Source organism: Onychostoma macrolepis, chromosome 25 (assembly GCF_012432095.1).
Source record: "Onychostoma macrolepis isolate SWU-2019 chromosome 25, ASM1243209v1, whole genome shotgun sequence".
Taxonomy (NCBI): domain Eukaryota; kingdom Metazoa; phylum Chordata; class Actinopteri; order Cypriniformes; family Cyprinidae; genus Onychostoma; species Onychostoma macrolepis.
The window spans coordinates 22,533,382-22,559,106 of NC_081179.1; the positions used below are offsets into that span (position 1 = coordinate 22,533,382).

General features: G+C 36.6%; 1 protein-coding gene across 2 annotated transcripts; it reads left to right on the plus strand.

The window, feature by feature from the left end:
- Positions 1 to 96: 96 nt before the first annotated feature.
- On the plus strand, positions 97 to 19,931 carry rpgrip1l (RPGRIP1 like). 2 transcript variants are annotated; one of them, XM_058767092.1, is made up of 26 exons: positions 101 to 542; positions 1,001 to 1,093; positions 1,187 to 1,331; positions 1,452 to 1,738; positions 3,057 to 3,162; positions 3,247 to 3,390; positions 3,511 to 3,616; positions 4,439 to 4,585; positions 4,970 to 5,043; positions 5,489 to 5,628; positions 5,705 to 5,811; positions 5,942 to 5,992; positions 6,521 to 6,700; positions 7,323 to 7,440; positions 7,526 to 7,978; positions 10,298 to 10,437; positions 10,524 to 10,890; positions 11,203 to 11,438; positions 11,556 to 11,645; positions 11,805 to 11,867; positions 11,962 to 12,112; positions 13,470 to 13,540; positions 15,322 to 15,508; positions 16,970 to 17,054; positions 17,188 to 17,324; positions 18,398 to 19,931. In XM_058767092.1, the coding sequence occupies exons 2-26, from the start codon at positions 1,006 to 1,008 to the stop codon at positions 18,520 to 18,522; spliced, it is 3,798 nt and encodes a 1,265-aa protein (XP_058623075.1). In that variant the 5' UTR covers positions 101 to 542; positions 1,001 to 1,005; the 3' UTR covers positions 18,523 to 19,931. The 2 variants fall into 2 exon arrangements, with proteins under 2 accessions (XP_058623076.1, XP_058623075.1); XM_058767093.1 differs by lacking the exons at positions 15,322 to 15,508; positions 16,970 to 17,054; positions 17,188 to 17,324; positions 18,398 to 19,931 and adding an exon at positions 14,953 to 15,315 and having other exon boundaries at positions 97 to 542.
- Positions 19,932 to 25,725: the final 5,794 nt, after the last annotated feature.

Here is a 25,725-nt window from a genome sequence, read left to right on the forward strand (position 1 = left end):
CGACGCGTTTCTGACGCAAGTGTGAACGTGAATGCGGATCTGTGCGTAGAGCCTGTCACACGGAAGTGGAGGTCCCGCCCACTTTCTGACTTCAATATGCCGTTTCCCCTTGACTTAACTCATAAATTACTGTTTTACGAGTCTAAACCTGCCTGCCTGCCAATGCAAAAGCTTTTGGATAACATTTTAATACAGGTCAAAGAGTGAATCAGACTTTTGCTGTGTTAAGTTTTGTTCAATACTTTGTTTTCTTTATGTATGGCTATTCCCTGCTAGATTTGTTCTGGCATTCAGACATTTATTTTTTTGAATATGTGATATATTGTCGTGCAGAGAACGACTGGTTACTTTATAGCTGCATTTCAATGGAAATTCAACAGATGTTTTTGAGCGCAGTTCATTCTAGGCACGCGAAGACGTCACGCCGTAAAAACTACATTTCCCACAAGCCACCCGCCGGAAGTGGAGCCCGTTGGAGCGGAAGTGGATGAGTTGTTTGTTAGCAACTGTCGCTGTGGTCTGTTTGTGATGCTTTTGAATCGGTGAGATTATGTTTGGATTAAAATATTTTTGTCTTGTGAAGGTTTAAAGTACGCGGTGTGCTTATAAGTTCGTCTGCTGTAACATTGTTTTTCTGTGTTTTAGTGGAAACTTGAATTTGTATTTCCGAAATACTGCATTTACGGTACAAATGACTTAACATGTTAGAAAACATGTATCAGATTGCAATTCAAGTGTCAGTATCGATGCAAGTATCAAGTATCAAGTACACAAGTATCAGATGGTAATGCCCCGCCACTTTGATATATAATATGGTACTAAATGTTTACCATATTCATATGTGGTAATATTTACTTATGATATTAATACCATAATGCGTGTCCAAAGTAAACATGGTGATACTGTTGTATTACTTTGTGTGCAAAGTCAAATTTTAATGAAATAATTGAATTATTTTATTATCTACAATCTGTTGTATTATCTATATATTTGATTTCAGTCTGAATGATGTTTGCTCGGGCTGATGAGACAGCTGGAGATATTCCTGTAAAAGACATCACTGTCAACCCAAATGGACCAGCCACATTGCCTGGTCAGTATTAAAACAAAAGTATTATTATAATTGACAATAATTGCTTTAGTTAATGGCAGGTAAATGAGTAATCCTGTTTGAAACTGCTTTTAGAGGCCCTGCTGTCCCAGAATGTCAGAGAGAGGCAGAATGTGTCCAAGTTCAGCAGAGAGGAGCTGGAGGACAAATTTCTACGGCTGCACGAAGAAAACCTCACACTTAAACAACATACATGCAAACAAGAAGACAAGATCCGCAGGTTTGATCAGTCGTTAGATTCTAAACATGCAGATTATCTGGTTTATTTGTATTCTTCTCAAAAAAATGGATCAGTAACAAGAACAATGCAGTAAGTTTAGAAATGTCTTTGGTGTTTCAGGATGGCCACCAAGTTGATTCGTCTGGTGAAGGACCGTAAGCAGAGCGAGGGCGGGCGAGATGTTGAGATGGAGGAGATGATGGAGGAGCTGCAGGAGAAGGTTCAGGAGCTGGAGAAACAGAATGAAGGGCTCAAACGGCGGCTGTTAGCAACCAAACAGCAGCTGCAGGTGCAGAACCGCCGGCACACTCCCTACAGCCACATCCAACCGCGCATCAACTCCGGCCTCCGCAGACTCAGAGACGACATGCCCCTGACAGCATCACGACCTCACACTCCCAAAGCAGGTACACCTATTCTATTCTATTCTATTCTGTTCTGTTCTGTTCTGTTCTGTTCTGTAATCTACTGTATATTCTATTCGGAATGTGTCCTATTCCTCATTTTGCTCTGTTATTGTGTTGTTACATTCTATTCCATTCTATAAAATGATTTATTATATTTTATTGTGATTTGCAATTCTATTCTATTCCTCACTATATCGAAATTTAAAATCTGTAGTTTGTTCTATCTGTTTATGATTTTATTCTATTCTATTCTACTCTGTTCTGTAATTTATATTGTTATGCTCTGTTCTATTATTTTCACTGTTAAATTCTACTCTGTTCTATTTGTATTCTGTTTTGTTGTTTTTTTGTTCTGTATTCTATTCAGTTCTATTCTATTCTAGAATCTAAATTATATGTTCTATTTTATCTGTACTCTATTCTTGTCTGTAATCTATCTGTTTTGTTCTGTTTTATTTTCTGTTCTGCCAACTATGCTGTGTTCTGTTGTAATTCTACTCTTATCTTCCATTTATATTATATTATGTTCTGTCCATTCTATTGTGCTCTATTCTATTCTGTTATTTAAATTGCATTATGTTGTTATGTTTTGTTCACTGTTAAATTCTGCTCTGTTCTATTTGTATTCTGTTTTGTTTTTGTTCTCTATTCTATTCTATTCTACTCTACTCTACTCTACTCTATTCCATTCTATTCTAGAATCTAAATTGTTCTATTTTATTTGTACTCTATTCTTGTCTGTAATCCATCTGTTTCTTGTTTTCTTTTCTATTCTGCAAACTATTCTGTGTTCTTTTGTTATTCTACTCTATTATCTTCAATTTATATTATATTATGTTCGTCCCCTCTGTTGTGTTGTGTTCTATTCTATTCTGTAATTGAAATTGCATTATGCTGTTATATTCTGTTCACTGTCTGCTCTGTTCTATGTATTCTGTTTTGTTGTATTTGTTCTCTATTCTATTCAATTCTGTTCTGTTCTATTCTGTTCTATTCTATTCTCATCTGTAATCTTTCTGTTATGCTCTGTTTTCTATTCTGCCAACTATGCTGTGTTCTATTGTAATTCTACTCTGTGGTCCTCTGCAATTTCTATTCTATTCTATTCTATTCTATTCTATTCTATTCTATTCTATTCTATTCTATTCTGTAATCGAAATGATATTATGTTATCAATCCATTCTAGTCAAATTTAGTAATCGCTTTGTTGGGGGTGAGAGTGTTTTCATAACTTCTAAATATATTCTCAAATGATCTATTTAGTGTTTTCTAGGATGTGTAAAAACAATTTATGGTGGCGTTTTTTTTTTACTCAAAGGTATCAGGCAAGTTGAAGGGGACATGAGTGCAAAACCATCCCAGGGTTTGTTGCCCCGCTATGGACACAGTCTGCTGGATGAGGCCCGTGCTGAAATCCGCAACCTGTGAGTGCTGACAGAAACACAACACTCGTGGAATGGATGACATTACATATGTTCACATGTTTTGCCTGTTTTATCTGATGACAGAGAGAATGTGATTGAGAGCCAGCAAGCTCAGCTGGAGGAGATGGAGAGATCAGCAGAGATGCTGAGAGATCAGCTGAAGAGGAAAGAGAGAGAGTTTGAGGAATCTCTCCTCCAGATGAGAGAGCATCAGGCCAGCGGACAGAGGTGCTGCTTGCTCGTTTTAAACACTGCATTATTAAACTCATATTAAATTGCTGTAATAGAATATTGATATGATTACAGCAGAGTTTGAACTCTTGTTCTAATGAGATATGTGTTTTGCAGGTTAACTATAAAGGATAATGTGGAGATGATCAAACTACAGAAGCTGCTGTCTGAGAAAGCAAACACGCTCACAGTGCTGGAGGGCAGATTTCTACAGCAACAGGAGGTACGACTGACCGTCAGGGACTCCAGTGACAAAAAGATTATAGTATAGCTAATTATAGTTTCTCCATTATTATAACTGTGGAGTATGTTCTCTGCTCTTTCCTGGATTTGCACCTCTATACTGTCTGACACATGTTGCATGTGTGAGAATATGTGTATGCACACAAATGTTCAAAAGTTTAAGGTCAGTAAGTATTTTTTGATAGAAATTATTGCTTTTATTCATCAAGGATGCATTTAATTGTTCAAAAGTGATAGTAAATACATTTATAATGTTACAAATCATCTCAAATAAATGCTATTCTCTTGAACTTTCTATTTATCAATGAAACATGAACATGTGTCATGGTTTCCTCAAAAAGTATTAAGCAGCAGAAAATTATTAAACAGAAATGTCTCTTGAGCAGCAAATCAGAATATTACAAATGATCCTTCAGAAATCAGTGACACTGAAGACTGGAGTAATGATGCTGAAAATTCAGCTTTGATCACAGGAATTTTAAAATATATTAAAATGCAAAAATGTTTTTGCATTTTTGATCAAATATGTTTTTTTGTTAGTAAATGTTTGTTTTTTGTAGTAAATAAATCTGTAATCAAATTACAATTGAACCATTAATCAAACCATTAATTGGACCGTAATATTTTTTGCTTTATCAATATTGTAAATCTGTTTTAGGACCAAGGTACTTCGTAATTTTTACAGCTCTACCTTTAAATGCACTTCATTGGCATCAATATCAGCATCTCATTTGTTGTGCCCTCTGCTGGTGGTCATGTCAATAGCAACTGCAGTGTTTGGAGAGTGTGTGTGTTTTTGTAGAGTATGAAGACTCTGAAGGCCAGTCATGATGCAGCGCTGGTGAAGGTGGATGAAGTGAGCCGACAGCTGAAGGAGGAGAGACTGAAGAGTTTACAGCTGGAGACACAGATTCAGACCAGAGCTCTGGACCAGAGACACACACAAGAGGTACAGCTGCCGTCCTACACACATGATACTTTATACAGTATGATACTGAGACTCAACTTTATTGTCCTGTAGGGAAACTAAGATTGCAGCAAAGTGCCAATACACTAACCATTTCCATGCACACATAACCATTACCCCATAAAAGTATACAATGTATGTACACATACAATATACATGATACATGCTTTTGAAAGTGCAAAGGTATCACAGCCAGTGTTGTTAATGTTAACTAAAACTGCTAAAAACTGTTTTTCGGCAATTGAAATAAAGCTGAAATAAAATGTAAATGTAAATTGAAGTACTAAAATGACTACTTAAAGCTATAGAAATATAGCTATCTATCACAGTTTACTCAAATTATTTTTTATTTTTGTCTGTTTTCAGTTACAAGAAAGAATCCAAGATTTGGAGAAGGAGAGAGACTTGCTTAAGGAAAACTGTGATAAATTAGTGAAAAGGTGAGAAGATAAAAGCTTGAATGAACTACATTAAATAGTAATAATAAGAAGGATAGATATTACACACAGTTCGGAAAAACTAAACAAGTATAGTATACTACTTACAGTAACACTTTATTTTAAGCTGTCCTTGTTACAAGTTACATGTACTTACTATTATAAATACAAATAATTATGCATAATTACATGCAAGTAACCCTAAGACAAACCCTAATCCTGACCCTAACCATATAGTAAGTACATGTAGTTAATTAATATTACTCAGTACTTAAATGTATAATTACACTGTAACAAGAACACCTTAAAATAAAGTGTAACCCTACTTTGCTAACTACTATTGTTATTGCTCATACTTAGTATTAAGGATTTCTACAAATCCCTAGCATTGTGGGGGTGCGTTTTGCTCTGAGCACATCACTGAATTTCTGTTTTTCTGTTGCAATAGTGCATTTGATGTGAGTCAGGAGCACAAATGGAAGACAAGAGAACAGCAGCTCAAACTACAGGTGGCCCAGCTGGAGATGGCATTAAAATCCGACCTCACTGATAAAAACCAGATCCTGGATAAGATCAAGGCAGAGAGAGGTAACCACATACATGACCATAGGTGCTTTAACACTGCTGGTGTGTTAGACTCACTGCTATTTTATTTTCACGGAAGATTCATATGAAAAACTGATGCAAGAAAACAAGGAACTTCAGCTGCGTTACCTCGAGCAGAAACAACAACTGGATGAAATTAAAGAGCGCATGAAGTTCTTTACCAAGGTAAAGTGCAATATTTGTAGCAGTAGAGAATAAATAGTCATTTGAAGGAGTGGTTCACCCAAAAAGAAAATTAATATAAAATTATTATTTTTTTCACATTGATGCCTGAATCTGATGCTGTTCTCTTAAGGAAAGTGAAATAGATGCAGCTGAACTCAGCGAAGCCCTGATGCTTATAAAGGTAAATCCAAACTACCGAACTATGTACAAATGACTTAAAATTAATGTATAAATTAACAACTTGCTACCACTCAAACGTTTGGGGTCAGTAAGATTACCAAAATGCTAATATTATAAGTAAAGATGCATGACATTTATGATGTAACAAAAGATTTGTATTTCAAATAAATGTTGTTCTTTTGAACTTTCGAGTCATCACAGAATCCTGAAAAAAATGTATCACAGTTTCCACAAAAATATGGAGCAGTTTTCAACTGTTTTCAACATTGATAATAATAAGAAATGTTTCCTGAGCAGCAAATCAGCATGTTAGAATGATTTCTGAAGGATCATGTGACACTGAAGACATCTATTTTACTAATAATATTTCACAATAATACTGTTTTTACTGTAGTTTTGATCAAATAAATGCAGCCATGGTGATCAGAAGAGATTAAAAAGAAAAAGTCAAACCTTTGAACGGTAGTGGATACCATATATCTCAAATGTTTCTTCTGTCTTGTTTTTGTTTGTTTTTTATGACGTTTAGGTTCGTCGGAGTGAGAAGAGTGGAGAGCTTGGATTTCTGGAGAAGGTGGAGGAAGATATAAAAGTGGATGTGGAGCGATCTTTAAGGGAACTTCAGGCCACTCATGCTGAGACCATCCAAGAGCTGGAGAAGACCAGGAACATGCTCATCATCCAACACAAGATCAATAAAGACTATCAGGTTTGATCAGTCCTCGTACTGATAGACTAACAGACCTCAGATAATCATCACTATCCATTATCCAGAAGTTAACATGAAATCAAAATGAATAATAATAATAGTTTAATAATAATAGTATTATACCTCACTGGTTCTCACGAGACTAGCATATTCTCACTGGAGCTTACGCTACGTCTTACGTCAACCGCCGGAAGGGCATCCCATTGTGAGCACGCTTACAACGGTTAGCGGAAGTTAGAGATTAGTGTTTATAAAGTTTTTAATATGGATATTTTTCTTACAAAAATAAATAAAACACACTTTTCACAATTAAATTGCTTCCCAATTGATTAAATCTAATTATTCTGTACATTTTTATTGCGTAATGGTCATGGACTCATACTTCACCCTATTCAGGTCTCTATTTTCATTCCAACTTCACCCTCCTCTAGTCTGTCTTAACTCGGACTCAATTTACTTTATTCAGTCTGGACTCCAGCTCGAATTAGTAGGTCTCGACTACAATGTAATAGAAGTAAAATGAGTTATGAACTTAATTTCATGTTACAGTAGCTTCAAGGGTTTGCTGTTCTCCACATATAGACGTTGGTCACGTATGGCTCATGTCTTTGTGTTTTTGTAGGCTGAGGTTGAATGTGTCACTCGTGTGATGGACGATCTGAAACTTGAACATGAATTGAAGTCAGAGAAGCTGGCTCAGCTTCTGGACACGAGAGCTGCCAAGATAAAGAAACTTGAAGGTTTAGCTGCACCCACCACATGATCTTCAGATCTCCGATGCTGCAGTCCTGCTTAGTAAAACTAATTGTTCCTGTGTCTTTCCAGCCCAGCTGAAGGACATTGCATATGGAACCAAGACTCATGTGTTCAGACCTGATGTGACCAGCGATGATGTTACAGATGAGTTTGATGAAACCCTCCGCTTGGCTCGAGGCGAGAACCTTCTGGAAATTCACTTGGGTAGAGCGCAGTTCACTTCTGAAGCTATAGAAGGTCTAAAAGACAAAGATCCATCCACGTTCTGCACGTACGCCTTCTATGACTTTGAGCTGCAGTCCACGGCTGTGGTTCGAGGTGCCCATCCAGCGTATAGCCTCACGTCTCAGTATCTCGTGAGGGTGGATGACCTCTTCTTGAACTATCTCCACACCAGCTCAGTTACGGTGGAGGTTCAGCTCGCTGAGGGCTTGAGTTTCCGCACGGTGGCTGCTGGTCAGCTCAGGTTAAATCAATTGCTGGAACGAGATGGGAAGGTGTTTGGCACCGTTCGGTTAGTTGGTGAGTCTTTAGACCGTCTTCTGACATTGGTGTAAAGGATGTTTTCCTGTAGATTTTGACCAGTATTGGTTTTTAGTTGATATTAAAGGAATTGTTGAAATTAGGCCATGTTCACACTTGGCGTCTTTTTTGAAGCTGCCAGCGTCTGTTTTACATTATAATCCTATGTAGTAAACTGTGTTTTCAAAAAAGTCCTGAGCGCTTTTTAAAACGCCACCGTTGGTGTCTTTTTCTGCAGCTCAGAGCATCTTTTCAAGTTGAAAAAAGTTCAACTTTTCAGAAAACGGGGGGGGGGAATATGCCCTACGTCAAGTGCCTTTTTGATAGCTGACCAATAACAAACGAGTGGCGAGTTGTTTCCATAACAACAAAAACAACAATGGAGACGACAGCCGGTAGATAGATTGTACTAATTTCGGAGCACAAGGAGTTGTGTGATATGAGCACAAAACTCTATCTAGTCTAAAATATGCCGCAAACAGTGCATCATCCACCCGAAGCTCCTGGACTAAAGCACCATACTGTTTCCTTCCCCGTATAATGTCACGCACCCACAAACTTTGTGAACCGACTTTACCCTCCCCGTTAACTTCAAAAGCCAATGCAAGAGTCAACTTTTTACTCTTTCTCGACATTTCTGCAGCACACAGCGCTAGGCTACTGTTGCAGCTGTTGTTATAGCAACAAAAGACGCCCTCAGCTGCTATTTGTAACCAAAACTCCGCCACCTTTTTTATTTTACTAAAAAAGCGCTCTTGTCAACTTTTTCTTGACAAAAAAGACACCAAGTGTGAACTTAAATAAAAGCTCACTGTTTTTGTAGATACAAATTTATATTACTTTCTTTTATTTGAAGAACGCAAAAAGGAGAAGTTTAGCAGAGAAGAGAAGTTTACCACACTCTTAAAGGGGTCATGAACTGAAAAGTCAAAATTCCCTTGATCTTTTGATATATAAGAGGTCATTGTAGCCTACTATAAAAACATCCTGTGTTTCAGAACTCAAAACTATCTCTTTAGTCTAAAAACAGCTTATATTGAAGGCAGTCTGTCAAAACGTCAGCTTGTACTCTATGATGTAATAGTGTGGATAAGCACCGCCTCCACAGAAGAAGATCAACGCCTGCTTCAACATCACTGCCTGTTTAGCCCCGCCCACCGATACTACATCACTACCTGTTTAGCCCCACCCACCGATTATACATCACTGCCTGCTAAGCCCCGCCTACCGATTCTACATCACTGCATGACTAGCCCCGCCCATCAATTCTACATCACAGCCTGATTAGCCCTGCCCAGCGTTTTGTGCACTTAGTAGGTAAATGGCAAAAGCGGCAAATGCAGGTCTACGTAGAAACCCAACGATAAACTTAATTTGATTAAATTTATTTTTTAATGAAGTGCCAGACCATGTCAGTAAGAACTCTTCATTTTACCGCAGATTTATTTACAAACAAGGCACAATTCGACGCAGGATTTTCAGAAAGATTGAAACTAAAAGACGATGCTGTGCTGACTATATTGGATTCGAAAGTAATGTCGCAACACACAAGTGCGAGTAACTTTTTATTACGAGATCACTATTGCTTTGTCTGTTATTATATGTGATTTATGCACTATGTATTTATGTGTGTTTAACCTAAACCACAGCAGCATCCATCTGTGAGGAATGTATGCTGTCAAACATACACCACTATTAGCCAATTATAGCAGTGAGTGTTTACTTCCATGTCTACAATCCACCAGGCCTATTTAAACAGAGCGTTCTGATGAGGGGGGTTAAAACAGAACAGAAAATAGCTTATTACTTTTAAATTATGATGTTTTTTGATGTAAAAATCTTGATAAGGCAAGGCAAGTTTACATAGCACATTTCATACACAATGGTAATTTAAAGTGCTTTACATAAAAGGAAGTAAAATAATCATAAAAAAATAATCACAACAATAAAACAGGGAACTTAAAAACTTTTATAATGACATTATAAGTGAACCTCAGAAACAGTACAAAATAAAAAACGAAGGCAGTTCATGACCCCTTTAAAAATAAAGGCTTTTTATTGGCATTTGTGTTTCCTTAACATACTTAGAAATGTTTCAATGCACAAAAGGTTCATTATAGTGGAAAAAGGTTCTTCTGATTATTAAAATGTCCTTAACACTAAGAAAAAAATAGTTCTTCTGGAACCCAAAATGGTTCCTCTGGCTTTGCTGTGAAAATAACCTTTTGAAACTTTTATTTTTTTAAGAGTTAATGAACGTGGAAAATAATTTAAATGAACCATACAGCTTTCATAAAAGTGTTTTCCATCTGTTTGCAGGTGTAACAGATGAGATCCAGGTGTTTGGTACTCTAGAGTACTGGATCAAACTCAGGGTTCCTATGGAACAAGCCATTCGCCTTTATAAGGAGAGAGTCAAAGCACTTGGCTACCTCAACACAAGCATGAGGGACAGCCAGGTACTGTTTACAACTCCATCTAGGGCACCATTTCTTGCTTTGAAACATGCTAAAATTACAAAAAAATATTTTTCTTTACTATTCAGACATCATCAGTTCCGGTCCCCAGTTCTTCATCATTGATGGACGGTGACCTAAATGAACTGAACGTCACCATACACACCTGCTGTGATCTCAGATCCAGAGGTCCTCACACCCAACCCAGCCCCTACATCATCTACAAACTCTACAACTTCCCTGACCATGATACTCCAATCTTATCCTCCACCAATGAGCCACAGTTTGAAGATCACATGGTCTTCTCGGTGGCCATGAACACTGACCTCGATGTGTTCCTGAAGTCAGAGGCTCTGGTGTTGTATGTGTTTGATGATTTGGATGTTGAGAGCCAGCTGTATCTGGGGAAGGCCCGAGTACCGCTCATCTCGCTGGCTCACGATAAAACCATCACTGGTGAGGACAAACACTGTGTCTTCTAGTGTGTTCTAGGAACATTGGAAAGAAAATTGTGTTTATTTATTTATTGAATTTGAGTTTACGATTATTATTATTATTATTATTTGTTTGGTTGTTGGCTTAGAGACACCTTTTAATATTGGTATTTTTATTATTATTTTATTATTTTTATTTATTTATTATTATTAGTTTCATTTATTATTATTATTATTATTATTATGTAATTATTTATTTGTTTGTTTGGGGATTTTTGGCTTAGAGACACCTTTTACTATTGGTATTTTTCTTGTGATTTGTATTTTTTTTAAGGTATGTTTGAGCTCACAGACCCTGAGGGACTTCCAAGTGGCCAAATCAGTGTGACACTGAAATGGACGTTCACGTACCTCCCTCCAGCATCCTCGGCTTTCACCACACAACAGATCAAGATCACCGGCAGAACCACACCGGAGAGACCGACGTCTCAAGACAAGGAGAAAACACAGACAGAGACACAACCGATGACCAAAGACCCTCCACTAATACCTCAGCCCACTTTTTCTGAGGTAATGGCATCCCCAAAACACCTCAGCATCCAGGACCATACAGTACATAAATCAGTCCTGAATGCTTTTTGTTGTTTCATCACTGTAGAATATATTTTCTTGTTCTTTGTACTATAGACTCCAATGCCCAAACCCAGACAGCGAACTCTACCAAAATCAACTACTAAAAGAGTTTCTTTTGTGGATGTCACAGAGCTTGAAAAACAGGTAAAAGTCTGCTCTTATTTAATTAGTGATGCTTGCTAAGTCAATTTCAGCTCAATTTAAGGCATTAATTAACCCTGAGTATTATCCTGTACCATTTGTGCACTTCTGTATGTGGTGTTTTGATTGTGTATTTTGTGTGTTTGTATCAATAATCACAAGATGGAGCAGACTACAGCCTCTGATATTGAAGAGCCGTCATCATCTGTGACCCCTGCACCAAAGGTACACTATGTGAAATTTACTGTTTAAATAAGAAATACAATAGTCTTATAAAAAAAGGTCAGGAATAAACAGTATGTGATGCTGTGCTCCTCAGACCGTCATAGTGATGGAAGCAGGAGAGGCCACTGCAGTCAGTGAGGAAGAGGATGAGGAAGAGTCTCATTTCTCTGAGGGTCAGGTGATCACCGCCAGCTCTCAGTCTGATGAGTCTGAGATTTCTGAGGAGCTGCAAGAGCCACTAACAGGTGTGTGTGTGTGTGTGTGTGTGTGTGTGTGTGTTTGGAGTTATGGAAATGAATGTCCTTTAAAACATAAAACATTTTTTAACATAGATAATGTTACACATTTGAAACAAAAATATTCAGCCAGAAATAATGTTTTCATTTTATTTATTGGTATTTGATTTGTCTATGCTTGCCAAGCTATGATATTTTTGTTGAATTTGTATTGTTTTCCCTGCCCTGATTGATTGTTGAGTGACTTATTTTATTTTTTATTTGATTTTTTAATGTGATGACTAATGTGATGAATTGAGTGTAAATATGACTAGCATTTTGCAATAACAGGATTTTGGTGGTTTTTAGCATTTGAATTAATTATTTAATCTATTACTAAAACAAGTGCTAAAATAATGCTAAAATATTTTATTTTATTTTATTTTATTTTATCACCCTCATATCATTCCAAACCCACACACAAAAGTACAAAAGTACAATAATCATGCTGCTCTTTTTCATAAAAAATGAACATGAATGCAGATGGACCAAACAAACATTTATGTTAGCTATTTGCTAAAAATCTTGCAGTCTTTCATTATTAAAGCTAATTTGCATTTGCATATTATATAATTTTTTAAGCTTTCCAGCATTTTGTCCCCAATTCAGATTCATTGTTTGGAAAAGAGCAGCTTGAACATAATTCAAAACATCTCATTTTGTGTTTCACGGATGAAAGGAAGTCATATATGTTCAGAAAGACATGAAGGTGACTAAATATTGACTTTGTTTTTATGAAGGTTAAGTTCAGTGTTCAAGTTACACTCTATTTAGATTCAATATGACCACAAACTTAAGGTACTTCTAGTATTAAAAAAAAAAAAAAAATGTTTGTGTTTTTGTTTGTGTTATTGTGGGCAGGAAGGCCCCTGTGCTTTGGCCCTGAGTGGAACTTGTATTCAGTAGAGCCACGTATGAATTTTTTGGCAAACCAATACTTAGTGCTGAGCATTAGTATTCAGTTTTATATGAGGAAGCAGCTGTGCTATTGTTTTTCGAATGAGATGAGAATCATTAATATTTCATTCCCTGCTGCCAATAATCTGATGTGTTTCCTGTTGACAACCAACAACATAAATGTTAATGTGTGTTGACCTTGGCCAAGAGGCTGTCTTTAAAGTGTTGATGTCTAACATCTCTCTCTTACCTGCTGCGGGCCACTTGAGACCAAAGTGAGAGATGGACGACAAGAAAATAAACAACCCAAACTGTTCACGAACAACTTCCATATTAAATGAGACTAGGAATGATCCATCTAACGATCTTCTAGTGCTTTACTTTCTGTATTATCAACTGACATAATACAGATGCTCTGCTTTCTGTGCAGATGTTCAGGGTGAGGATGATGATAGCGATGACTGCATCGTTCCTGCTCAGAGCTCACAGCAGAAAAAACAGGTGTGTTGTCTGTGCATGTTTAACAAATGAACCGTGCTTGACCTATATATTAAATATATTTTCTAATGCTTGTAATGTGTGTTTTAACACTACAGAAAATTTCATTTTAGCTATTCTTTTCTTTGACATGTCCACTGATAAAAAAAAAATAGTGCTGTCAAACGATTAATCGCGATTAATCGCATCCAAAATAAAAGTTTTTGTTTACATAATATATGTGTGTGTACTGTTTATTTATTATGTATATATAAATACACACACATGCATGTATATATTTAAGAAAAATGTTACGCTTATATATTAAATATATTTATATATAATATAATTTATATGAATATAAATATATACACGTAGATACATTTAAATATTTTCAAAATATATGCTGTATGTGTGTGTCTTTATATATACATAATAAATATACACACATATATTATGTAAACAAAAACTTTTATTTTGGATGTAATTAATCATTTGACAGCACTGAAAATATATTTTATGAAATTTTTTTGTCATAAAATAAAAAAAATAAATGAGACAAATGTTTGATCAAATAAATGTAGTCTTAGTGAGCATAAGAGACTTTCTATAAAAAAATTATATACATGCATGTAAACATTAATATTTTATATACATTTATGAAATGAAAACATACAATGAAAAAATAATATGCATGTATTTTTCATTTTATATACATTTTATTAATTTAATATAACCATTGTAATATACATCAGTATACACAGTCAAACGTTTGGGGTCAGTAAAGGAAATTATTACTTTTATTCATCAAGGTGATAGTAAAGACTTATAATGTTACAAAAGATTTCTATTTTGAATAAATTTGTAAATTAAAAACGAAACCTGTTATTTTAAATTGTAATAATATGTCACAATATTACTTTTTCTGTATTTTTGATCAAATAAATGCAGCCATGATGAGCATAAGAAACATCTTTAAAAAACATTAAACATATTACTGATCCCAAACTTTATTTAATACGTGCGTTTTTATCTGCACATACAGTAAGTGTCAACTTCCACTAACATGGAAACTAACTTTGCAGATATGATGAGAGATGTTTATAAGAAACTATTTTAATACATCTAATGTTATTTTTATTTATCTTATTTTCTGTATTCAACTATGCTTAAAAACCACAGAGAGGAAATTCTTATGACCAAATACCTAAATATTTGGTATCTCTGACCAAACTATGGTGTATATAGTCTCAGAGAAAATGGACATTCTCAACAAAGGACAAAAATGAATCGCAGAGTCTCAGGAGGATATTGCATTTTTTTTCCCCCTTACTGATAAAAGGTCATTTTAAATATTTTTTGTGATTAATTTAGCCTACAGCTACAAGTGATGTACATTCAGAGATTTAAATGTTCAGCTAAGTGTTCTGTCCTAGGAGGAGGATTGTAGAAAGCAACAGAGATCTAACAACTGCTGTCAGCAAAAACTTAATGGCCTAAACACTCCAACAATGTGGACGGCATGTTTGACAGATTGAATCAAATGATACACGGACAGACAAAGCATCTCCAACCCCCATCATTATCAGAGAACTATGCCCTGTAGGTTACACGTCTACATCAGGAAAGAGATATAGTTTTCCCGGTGTCCATCATTTCAAACGGTGGAATATTCTTCATGGATGTCCTGTCAGATGTAGAGAGTGATTGGAGTCCCTGAAGATTCACAGCGAGTCTCACCATGTCAGTTGGTGTGAGGTTGTATGTCAGTTGTGATAAGGTCATGTGATGCCTTGCTCCACCAGCCGTCCGAGTGCATTCGTGTGGAGATCGTTTCTCTGAGTCTGAAGCCAGGCTCAAGAGTGGCGGAAGACAGCGGAATCGTCCGATTGTTTGTGGAGTACTGTTTCCTGGGCCTGCCGTCAGTTGAGACCCCGCTGTCCCTGAAGAAACCTCTGCCTGGACACAGCGTCTCCTACAACTTCAGCAATGGTGAACAACAACATTCATACTAATCTCCATGCAATACTAGCCATTGTAATCGTTCAGATTTTTCTGCTTTAGTATCTATGGCAGCATATTGAATCTTGTTTTAGAAAGTTGTGAAAATTGGTGCATTGATTAGGAAGTCTCTGAACTTTCTTCTGACCAGTTTTAGGGTCTGCACCTTCTAAAACCACCATAGACTAAAAAATTACACTTTTCTGCTTTGGAACAGTGGTTCCTGGTCCTGGAGAACCCCCAGCACTGCATGTGTTTGATGTCTCACTTATCTGACACACATTTGAGGTCTTGGAGTCGTTTCTAACGAGCTGATGAGATGTGTTTGATTAGGGAAGCATCTAAAATGTGCAGTGTGGGGGGTTCTCCAGGACCAGGATTGGGATCCTCTGGACTACAACAGGGGTGTCCAGTCCTTCTCCTGGAGGGCCACTATCCTGCAAAGTTTAGCTCCAATCCCAATCAAACACACCTGAAACAGCTAATCAAGGTCTTCTAGAAGCTTCCAGCTCTGCTGGATATTGGCCCTCCAGGAACAGGTTTTCCTTTGGGTTTAATGCCAAGCTCAAGAAACGTAGTGGTTTACATTTTTGACCAAGTAGAAAACATGGGCGATTTGATCTAAAGCAGGCATCTCCAATCCTGCTTCTAGAGAGCTACTGTCCTGCAGACTTCAGTTCCACCTCTGCTCCAATACACTTGCCTAAATTGATCAAGTAGCCCTGAACAGCTTAATTAGCTGGTTCAGGTGTGCTTGATTGAGATTGGAGCTGAGATTTGCAGGACTGTAGCTATCCAGAGCAGGACTGGAGACCCTTTATTTAAATTCATGACTCCATTTAGATTCATTGGGTAATCCAATGTTTTCCAGCCCTGTTCCTGGAGGTACCCCAACACTAAACTATTTTTAATCTCTTCCTAATCAAACACATCTGAATCAACTCATCAGATCATCAGTAGAGTCTCTAAGACAGTGGTCTCAAACTCAATTCCTGGAGGGCCACAGCTCTGCAGAGTTTAGCTCCAGCCAACTCCAACTCACACCTGCTTGGAAGTTTCTAGTGTTCCTGAAGAGCTTGATTAGCTGGATCAGGTGCATTTGACTAGGGTTGGAGCTAAACTGTGCAGAGCTGTGGCCCTCCAGGAATTGAGTTTGAGTTCAATGCTCTAAGACCTGGAATTGATGGGACAGATAAGGGAGACATCCAAAACGAGTAGTGTTGGGGGCCTGAAGGAACAGGGTTGAGATACACTGGGGAAAATCCAGAGTACATTTATCAGCCACGTTGACTGCCCACTGTTTTGAATTGTATACTCTTTAATACCTTGTTTGGCCACATAATTGGTTCTTGTTGCTGTATTATTTTACTAAACAATGGCAGATAAACATTCTTTATCAGTAATTCATCAAATTAAAGAAAGAGACCTAAACAACATACAATGTTCTGACAGTGATCCATGTGGATAAAGAGAGTAACCAACCCAGACGGCAAACTCTGAGGGCAGTGCTGGAGGGCCGGAACAAACAACTACAGCAGTGAGACACTTTCTGATCTACAATCAGTTTCTCTGTGGCTCATGCTTTCGTCATAGTGTAGTATATGCTACATCTATACTTTATGTGTTATATAACTCAAATAAGCAGCTGACACTTTCATTGGCTGTGACAGTATAAAGTTCACGGTGGTGAGCGACCCTCCTGAAGAGGAGGAGCAGGATGAGGAGTGCGAGGATGTGGGTGTGGCCTACCTGCGTATCTTCGACATCATGGAGAAACGCACAGACATGAAGGACGTCAGTCTCAACAGTAAGTGTGGTTTAATTCCTATCACAAAATTATAGTCACAGCAAAAGTTTTCAGATTAGTGTGAATATTAGAGTGGTGCTTATTTATGTTATCTTACATACTGGATTACTTGGCCATTTCCACAAATAGGATATTAAATAGGACCTGGAACACTGTTTTCAACAAGTTATCAAAGTTGACTGTCCATCTCAGAAGGTCAAACTGTATACATTACATAATTTGGTTTATTTTAAAATAATTTTGTATGGGATTTGCCTTTTTTCTTCAACCCCGTTACCAAATTTTGAGACAGTTTAAACCAGGTTTTTATTTTTATTTTATTATTATTATTTTTTTTTTACAGCTATGAACATTAGATAAACATGAAAAAGTTAAGCAAATGTATAAGAAAGATGCCATAACATTGTTGGTTCACAAGTAACAGGGTTGCAAATATTGCTCAGCAGGCTCTAATTTGTTTGGGAAGAAAGTTTGTAAAACATTGATTGAATTGAAATTTTATTTAAATGAAACTTTTTATAGTTTCATAATGTTTCATAAATTGAAGAACAATATTTATAATAAAAATATTTTCATTTATAAAGTAACAGAGTTGAATGGTTGAGTTTAATGAATACAATTTGTGTAAAAATTGAGAGAATATAATGCTCTGCACCACTACAGAAAGGATCTAAATTATGTCACTTCCAGGGTGTCACAATTTAATGAAATGTTACTTTTTTTCCGTAACAGGGTGGCATGCAGATTTTTGCAAACACCTACATTTTGAATTTTTTTGTAATTGGCTTTTAATTTTAATTAAATATGGATTAAACAGATTATCAATAGCCTATTATTACTGTGTGATATTATTTTTTGCAAATAGTCAAGAAAGTCAAGACCACTGAGGTTTGATGTGTTTTTTTTAATGTTATATATTAGTTTATCTAACATATGTAGTAGTTCTTTCTCCAAAGAACATGATATTAATGCTTTTTTATATAATGAGAAAACAATTTGTACCCTATTCATGGAAAATGCCATCTGCTCACCATAAAAACATTGTGTGTTTTTTTTCCTGTCCTTCACTGTAGTTGTGGACGTTCAGGACAGCAGTGAAGTTATTGGCCATCTAGTTGTGACCGTCGAAGCTCTGGAGGCTCTAACATCCATCATGAAAGATCCAGAGCGTGATCGTCCACTAACTACACTTGCTTAATTTACCAAAACCAATGATTTACTTTTTCCAGTCAGCAATATTAATTGTCCCCTAAATCATTTTTGTTTTTAATTAGAATCACCAAAACAAAGTTAAATGTAATGCACAGGGCGGTCGGTTTGGTTTTAAATGCTACAGACGGTGACAACATATGAGAACAAAACAGACCTTTATGTAAACGCCATGACACGGCTTTGATCCCTTACGGTGTGAAATCATATCCTAATGTTTCTCTTTATGGCCTCCAGTGTTGCGTTTGATGGAGCACTGATGTTTAGACCTTTAATAACTTTGCTTAATGAAAAGGCTGTTAAGCCTCATTAGGCAGCGCTGTGGCAGGCGGCAATATTTTATTGAAGGTGCGAAATGAAATCTAACTGGATTTAATGGGATTAAATCAAGCTCTTTAAAATGCTAATGCAGATTTTCACGCGTGTCGAGCTGTGGCGCTCGCGCAGACACTCCTTCTGTTTTGGTGTGTGCGATTGAGTGTGAAATGTTACTGTTATCTGCACTGCAGATCATTTGATATTTCTGTATTGGTCTGCATAAGAGAGTACAATTCAGATTTAGTATCTTTTGTCGAGATATAGATGCTTTATTTTGAACGCACTGCAAACCTTTGTAGACAGCTTTATAAACTGATATTTGTAAATGTTTTATATTTATGAACATTTCAAAGTAATGTATTAAAGAGTTTTAGTGTTACTTAATTTTGTTTTCTGATTTTCTTAAAACCTCAGTTTTTTATAGTGACTGACTTTCTTCTGCTGAACACAAAAGATGAAGAACTTTGGACCCTATTGACTTTTATTGTATGGACCAACAAAACATTTTTCAAAATATCTTTTTTTGGTGTGTGAGTGTTTCACACAGTCATAGAGGTTTAGAACCACACGTGGAGGAGTAAATGTTGACAAAATTGTCATTTTTGAGAGTTTGCTAAAACCAACCAAAGTCGATAATAAGTGCAGATACTTTGTAGCCGTTAGCATTTATCTCAATGGTAGTTGCTTGGCTGACACATAGTTCCAGGAGTACGTAATTACCATTATTTTGAGCCAATCACCTGAGTGTGGTACTAACAACAAGAAACAGTCAAACTTTGATCCCTAATAGAATGCAACAGTCGGGTTCTGGAAGTAAAAACGCCATTCATGTTCTCCATAGCGAAAATTATTTAACTTATAAACCTTCAAAGACAGAACTACTGTGAGCTCAGAGGCTGTCTCTTCACAATCACAAAACACTTAAATATTTGAATATATTTAATATGCATATTTTGCAATAAACTTGAATATATTGTTTCTATCACCATCTTTACATGGATGCTTTTATATTTCTCCATTGTTTTAATTTGATTATGTCATTTGCGATGGTCCATGGGATTGTAGTTCTTTCCCTCATTAAAGCCGTTAAGTACAGTCTTGTACCTTTGTCTTTTTGTCTGATTTTCAAATGCTTCCCATAAACGTGTGTACTGTTGTGATTCTCCTCGTATCTGGTTGGTTTGGTTCATGGCTTACAATGCTTTAATGAAAACTTGGGGAAAATCCCAGTTCAAAAAATGAATGGAAAATATACTTCCAGCACTGCAGAAAAAGTTGCATTATTAAGTAGTCTAGCAATGGACGAGCTGATATCAGCCAAAAAGAAAAATTGTTTCAGCGGTGGAACAAGTCATCATGTTTTGATGAACGAAAACAACTTTTTTTAATAATGTTGCTGCTCTGATCAATCATGTACAATAAGAAGGAACATGTAGTAAAATAGTCAATAAAGTCCATAGCTAACAAACCAACTCCGAACCAGCTAAGAACGAAACATAATTTGTATCTTTCTCCAGACACATATGTAAGGGATAATCAACGGCTAGCTGTGCATTAAACGATTTGAATGCACGATGTGGAGGCGAAGAACCACCCGACGCGCAGCAGAGGGTGGTTGCCTCCGCGAAGTGCATTCAAATCATTTAATGCACAGCTAGCCATTGATTATCCCGTTTATGCCATGGTCATTTGCCAGCATTCACATATTAAAGATGTTAATAATATTTGCGCTGCAATATTTGACCGGAACGATAAAAATTACGGTTATTTTCGTCTGTATTACTATTAAACTGTCACAGTATGTTACTATGGTTACCAATGTTTATAGGAAGCGCATTAATATAGAACGTGATTAAATTGACCTGGAACTACCTGTGCAGTTAAACAAATTTAATCAACACCTGCCAGCCAATCAGAATCGAGTATTCAGACAGACCATGGCATAATGGCAGATGTTTTAGTGAGTTTGACAGAGCTTTCAGTAAGGCTGAGCCGCTGTACATCAGTATTGGATCTTGGATGGCTAATGATCTCTCTAACGGGGTTCATGTGTTCAGCCAAGCAGCATCATTAGCCGAGCACATGACTTGATCAATATCATCAGTCGATACCGAGCCCTGCCGCCCAGTTCTGTCAGCTTTCTCTCTCTTTTGCGCGTTCTCTCTCGCCGCTATCATGCAAATGACCCTTCCACCTGAAAAGAGGACAAGAAAAGATGTCCCACGGGGTCTCATTAGCCATTCAAAGTTAAGATGTGGGGCGGGTCGTGTTGTCATGTGAAGATGATTGGAGCACAGCCCTTTGACAGCTGTGACAGGCGGGTGGGTGGCCCCCAGCCCCCCCCCTTTCCACTCTTGGCCCATCTGTCAAATCACCGCTGAGCACTCTGGGAAATGATACAGGGCCGCACCTCAATTAGACGTGTTAGGACAAGAGGGAAGTGTCATTTTGGTGACATGGATAACCTGAGCCCACAAAGGCCACTTACCGCCGGCAGATACTAAATGAATCTAGAGTGGAGCGAGTCGCAGAAATATCAATTTAACTGTCTCTCGGGGGGCACCTTGCACTTACATTTTGTTAAACCTGAAGCTTTATAAGTGATGTCACATGACAAAAGCTCTAACGTTGTGATTAGGAACAGTGTTGAAGACTTAAACTTTAGCGCTTAACTAAAGGAAAATACAGATTGAATCACAATTTAAAGTAGTTGCAAGTAGCAATGTTTTTAGCTAACTAAACAGATCATCCCCATTATGTTAGTATTTGGTTTCCATTTGGTTATTTTTGGGAACCGCATAAAAGTTCTAGTAACATTCTTAAGTTTGCGCTAGGCTAGTTAGGCTTATTGATAGGTTTTACTTTTTACAACCATAACACAAAAAGAAATCCCGCGCACTACCAAACTATGCAAAAAGTATCAAAAACGTCTATTAATGACGTTTCAGTCGCATGACCTTCATCAGGTATTTTCAAACAGGTAATTGCAAAGTAAACCACATTTAAAAAGAAATTGTGACCAATCTTTTTACAACCATGAAATAATGTTCGAAGAATGTTGCAAGGAGGTTTTTTGAGGGAACAAAAAAAAAAAAAAAACCTTTGCTGGTTGACCAATAACAGTCCTTAAAGATTTATGTTCTGGGAATGTTCTAGAGACCAAAAATTGTTAGAAATTTCAAATTTCAGGCCATTAAATTTTATTCTACACAAGTACTTGAAAACATGCTAAAACAAACCAAACTTTCATGTGCTGTATAGAAAGGACAGTTTCAGAGAGCCCTTGAATTAAGTCAGTTTGCATTTGACGGAAATGAACAGTGTAGTGTTTGCCAGTAAAATTGTAAGAGTCTATTTTTAAATATTTGCAGATAGCTAGTATAATAATAATGAAATAAAAGGCCACTTAATTGTACTTAACTTTCATGACTGTTTCTTAACACACTTAAATATTCTTTAAAAAGTGCATTTTGCCATAATGTCAAATTTGTAACAATGTCTGAAGTTTTATTTTAAATTATATTTTAAATCACCTTTTTTTCAGTCAAAAAACACAAACTTCAGCTAATTGCATTTAATATAAATTTAAACTATAATATAGTTTATTTAATTGCAATTATGTGTCTTAAAACATTAAATTTAGTTTTGCCATTAAGTATAGTCTTTTAATGTATATAATTTCTACTCATTTTAAAAGTATGCTAAAGTACTTATTTTTCACAAGGGCACAGAAAGTGATTTGCAACCAAAACTTGCTAACTGTTAGCTGCTTATTCATCAAATGTATAGCCTACTTTTCTTTTAAGTGTAAATAAAGTTGTACTTCTTATGTTTCTATAGTTTCAAAGCAGTTAATGTCATTTTTAAAACTTTTCAAAATTCACATTTGAGGTAATTACAGTCCATAATTGTGACTATTACTCATAAATTTGAAAACTTGAAACTGTATTTCATTCATTTTCAAGTAAGTTTTGACTGTCTGTGATTGTTACAATTTTCCTGACATTGATGAAAGTCAATTTACTTGTCGCTGGTGTTTCGCTGCAGATGCATATATAATACTCTGGTGGTTTGACTGGCAGTTGCTTTTCCTGTCAGGTCTTTTCTTAAACCTTTCATGAATTGCTAATGGCTCAAACACAAGTGTCCAAACGGCCAGCGCTTTGCATGTCCGAGTCAGACGGACCCACTCCAGTCACTGAGGCGTGATGCTTGCCCTCACCGCTGTCTCTCCAGCTCCTCACCTTTGACTCTGCTTTGTATTTAGCGGAAGTGCTCTGGTACGGGACGGCTGTATCGCCGGACTTGTCTAAATATGACTGGCCTGTCGGCGGGTTTCATTACACTCACTCAAGCTCCTGCCCAGCAGGCCGTTCCAGCGCCGCAGGCCTGTCAACCGCATGATCAGGGGTGCATGAAGACAGGAGCCTCTATCACACTTCCTCTTTTTTTAATATAGGCAGATTTCTCTTGCTGTAGTGGAAGTGTATTTAGATGAGCAAGAGGAGAGAGTTATAGAGAAAGAGGATGTTGTTTGGACCAGTTCCTAACTGGTTTTTAATGGGCAGTGCTGGTCTGTTACTGGCACAAGCTGGTTAGTGTTGCAGGCTGACCAGTGTGCCATGCTGAATGACCAGCCAAAACCAGCATGAGAGGGACCAAAACACACCTCATCGTACTGGTCATCATGATTGACTTCTTACTGGTAATTTATAGCTTCAATTCCAGTTAAAACTAGGTTCTAGGATTGGTTCGTCAGGTTTGGTGGAAACAGGAATACATCTATTATCTATTATACATCTAGAACAATGTAGAGCAATTAAAAAGTACCATGGCACAGTGATGGTAATAACACAGTAATATCAATTTTTTTTTTCTATGGTACATGCCCAAAATTATATGGAATTACTCTTTCGTGTCCAAAAACAATTAAAAAGGGTAATACTGTGGTCCAGTGATGGTCTTAAATGGTAACAACATGATAATAACACAACTATTACCAGTTTTTGGCATAACTATGGTATATGCCTAAAATTACATGTAATTATTATCTTGCATGTTGAAAAAAAAAGTGTTGCTGTGGTATACCCCCAAAATCTATTATTTAAGTATAAATTTATTAAAATATGGTATCCAAATATTGTAATACTCAAATATGGTGTTACAAAAATGTCCCAGAAATATGGTACATGCCCCATAAATATTACCATGGTAATTAACAAAAGGGTATTTCCATAATACACAGTTAAAATATGGTATTGCATTAGTACATAAATAAAACATACATGGTATGCCATGTCATGGTGCATGCCCCAAAATTGAATATGAAAAAAAGCCCCAAAAAGCATTGTATTGCCATGGCACTACATGTAAAAAAATCAAATAAAATGGTATTGCTATCAAAGATGCCCAACATTTTGGACTTGCCCCTTAAGTATTACCTATAATAAGCCTTCAAAAACACATGGTATTTCATAATACATTCCTATTATTACCATCTGGTGTGTCTAAAAACTAGCATTACGTCAGTATGTGCTCTAGACTGTAACTGAAGAGGGTAAGATTCATGGAAGGTGCAGAAACCACCACTAGGTGGCGATATGGCACTATTCTTTCCTCATTCATTAGAGATCCTGTCCTCCTCTCAGTCTTCTACACTGAATGCTTTTTAATGGCATTTTTGTCACAAGACACATTGTAATGTCGGCACCTCTTGCCCAGTGAACTCTCCCCAAAACCTGTTCCCTGCCCTGGTTTACCGTAATAATTAGCTGCACGAGGAGCACCACTTTGGTCAAGCCTTACGTGAGGACTGTGACATTCCTCCGGTTAAGAGACGCACTCTCAGGTCATGTGTTCCTGACCTTGTGTTTTCATTGGCTGTCTGTTAACAACGCTTTAATGTATGCGTGGCATGTCACCTCCGAAATTACATTTTCAAATCAGCCCTGTCATGCTCCGTCTTACTGTTAATCGTTCACAGCGTTTAAGCTACTGTACCGCTCTCAGCAATAACTCACTCTTCTGCTTGTATAATATTTGTGTTGAGACCACGTGATCCATACTTTAACCCACACACACACACAACACAACAAAACCCTTCACCGGCCTGTATTTAAGCTTATTGATTTAAACACAGACATAAAAAGACTCTTATCAAGAGCACTGTAAAAGCATTAGCATGTTATTGACTGCACTTGCACTGTCAAAGCCATTAAACTCATTGGACTGTGTTCCTAATCTGTTTTTCACTCAATGCTTTTCTCACATAGAAGTCATACAGTTAACGCCACAGACTGTGATACTGTTCAAGGCAGATTATTCACTTAAGAGCCTGAAAAGAAAGTAGTCCTTAGAGACCATTGGCAAAGAAAGTCTGAATCGATATATAAGCAGTGCTTTGTAAATGAAATTTTTGTATCCATTGCCTTTGCATAAAAAAAAGAAAGAAATCAGTATTTGCTTCGATGCTATACTATCATTAACACCTCAGCACACCAATATGCTGAATTGAAAACAAAATTAAAAAATAAATGAGCTTTTCATTTTTTTCATTTTTAATTTATTCAGCTCTGTTACTAAAATTTGGAACCTCAATACTCTGATCTGTGTGATTTCATTATTTTATAGTACTAAGCATTAAATAATCCTAAAACATTAAATGGGCACTTTAGGGTACAAAGTAAGCCAATAAACTCAGTTTAATGTGTGTGTGCTTTCTTTAATTGTGTTTTTGGAAAATGTAGATCATCTAGTTTAAACTACATTTAAACTTCTTCTACTAAATCACAAACTAAATTAAACATTAAGCAAGCTTTTCACTTTCTATGTTGATTTTATTTTAGATTTGCAAAATTTCAACCTTGTTACCCAA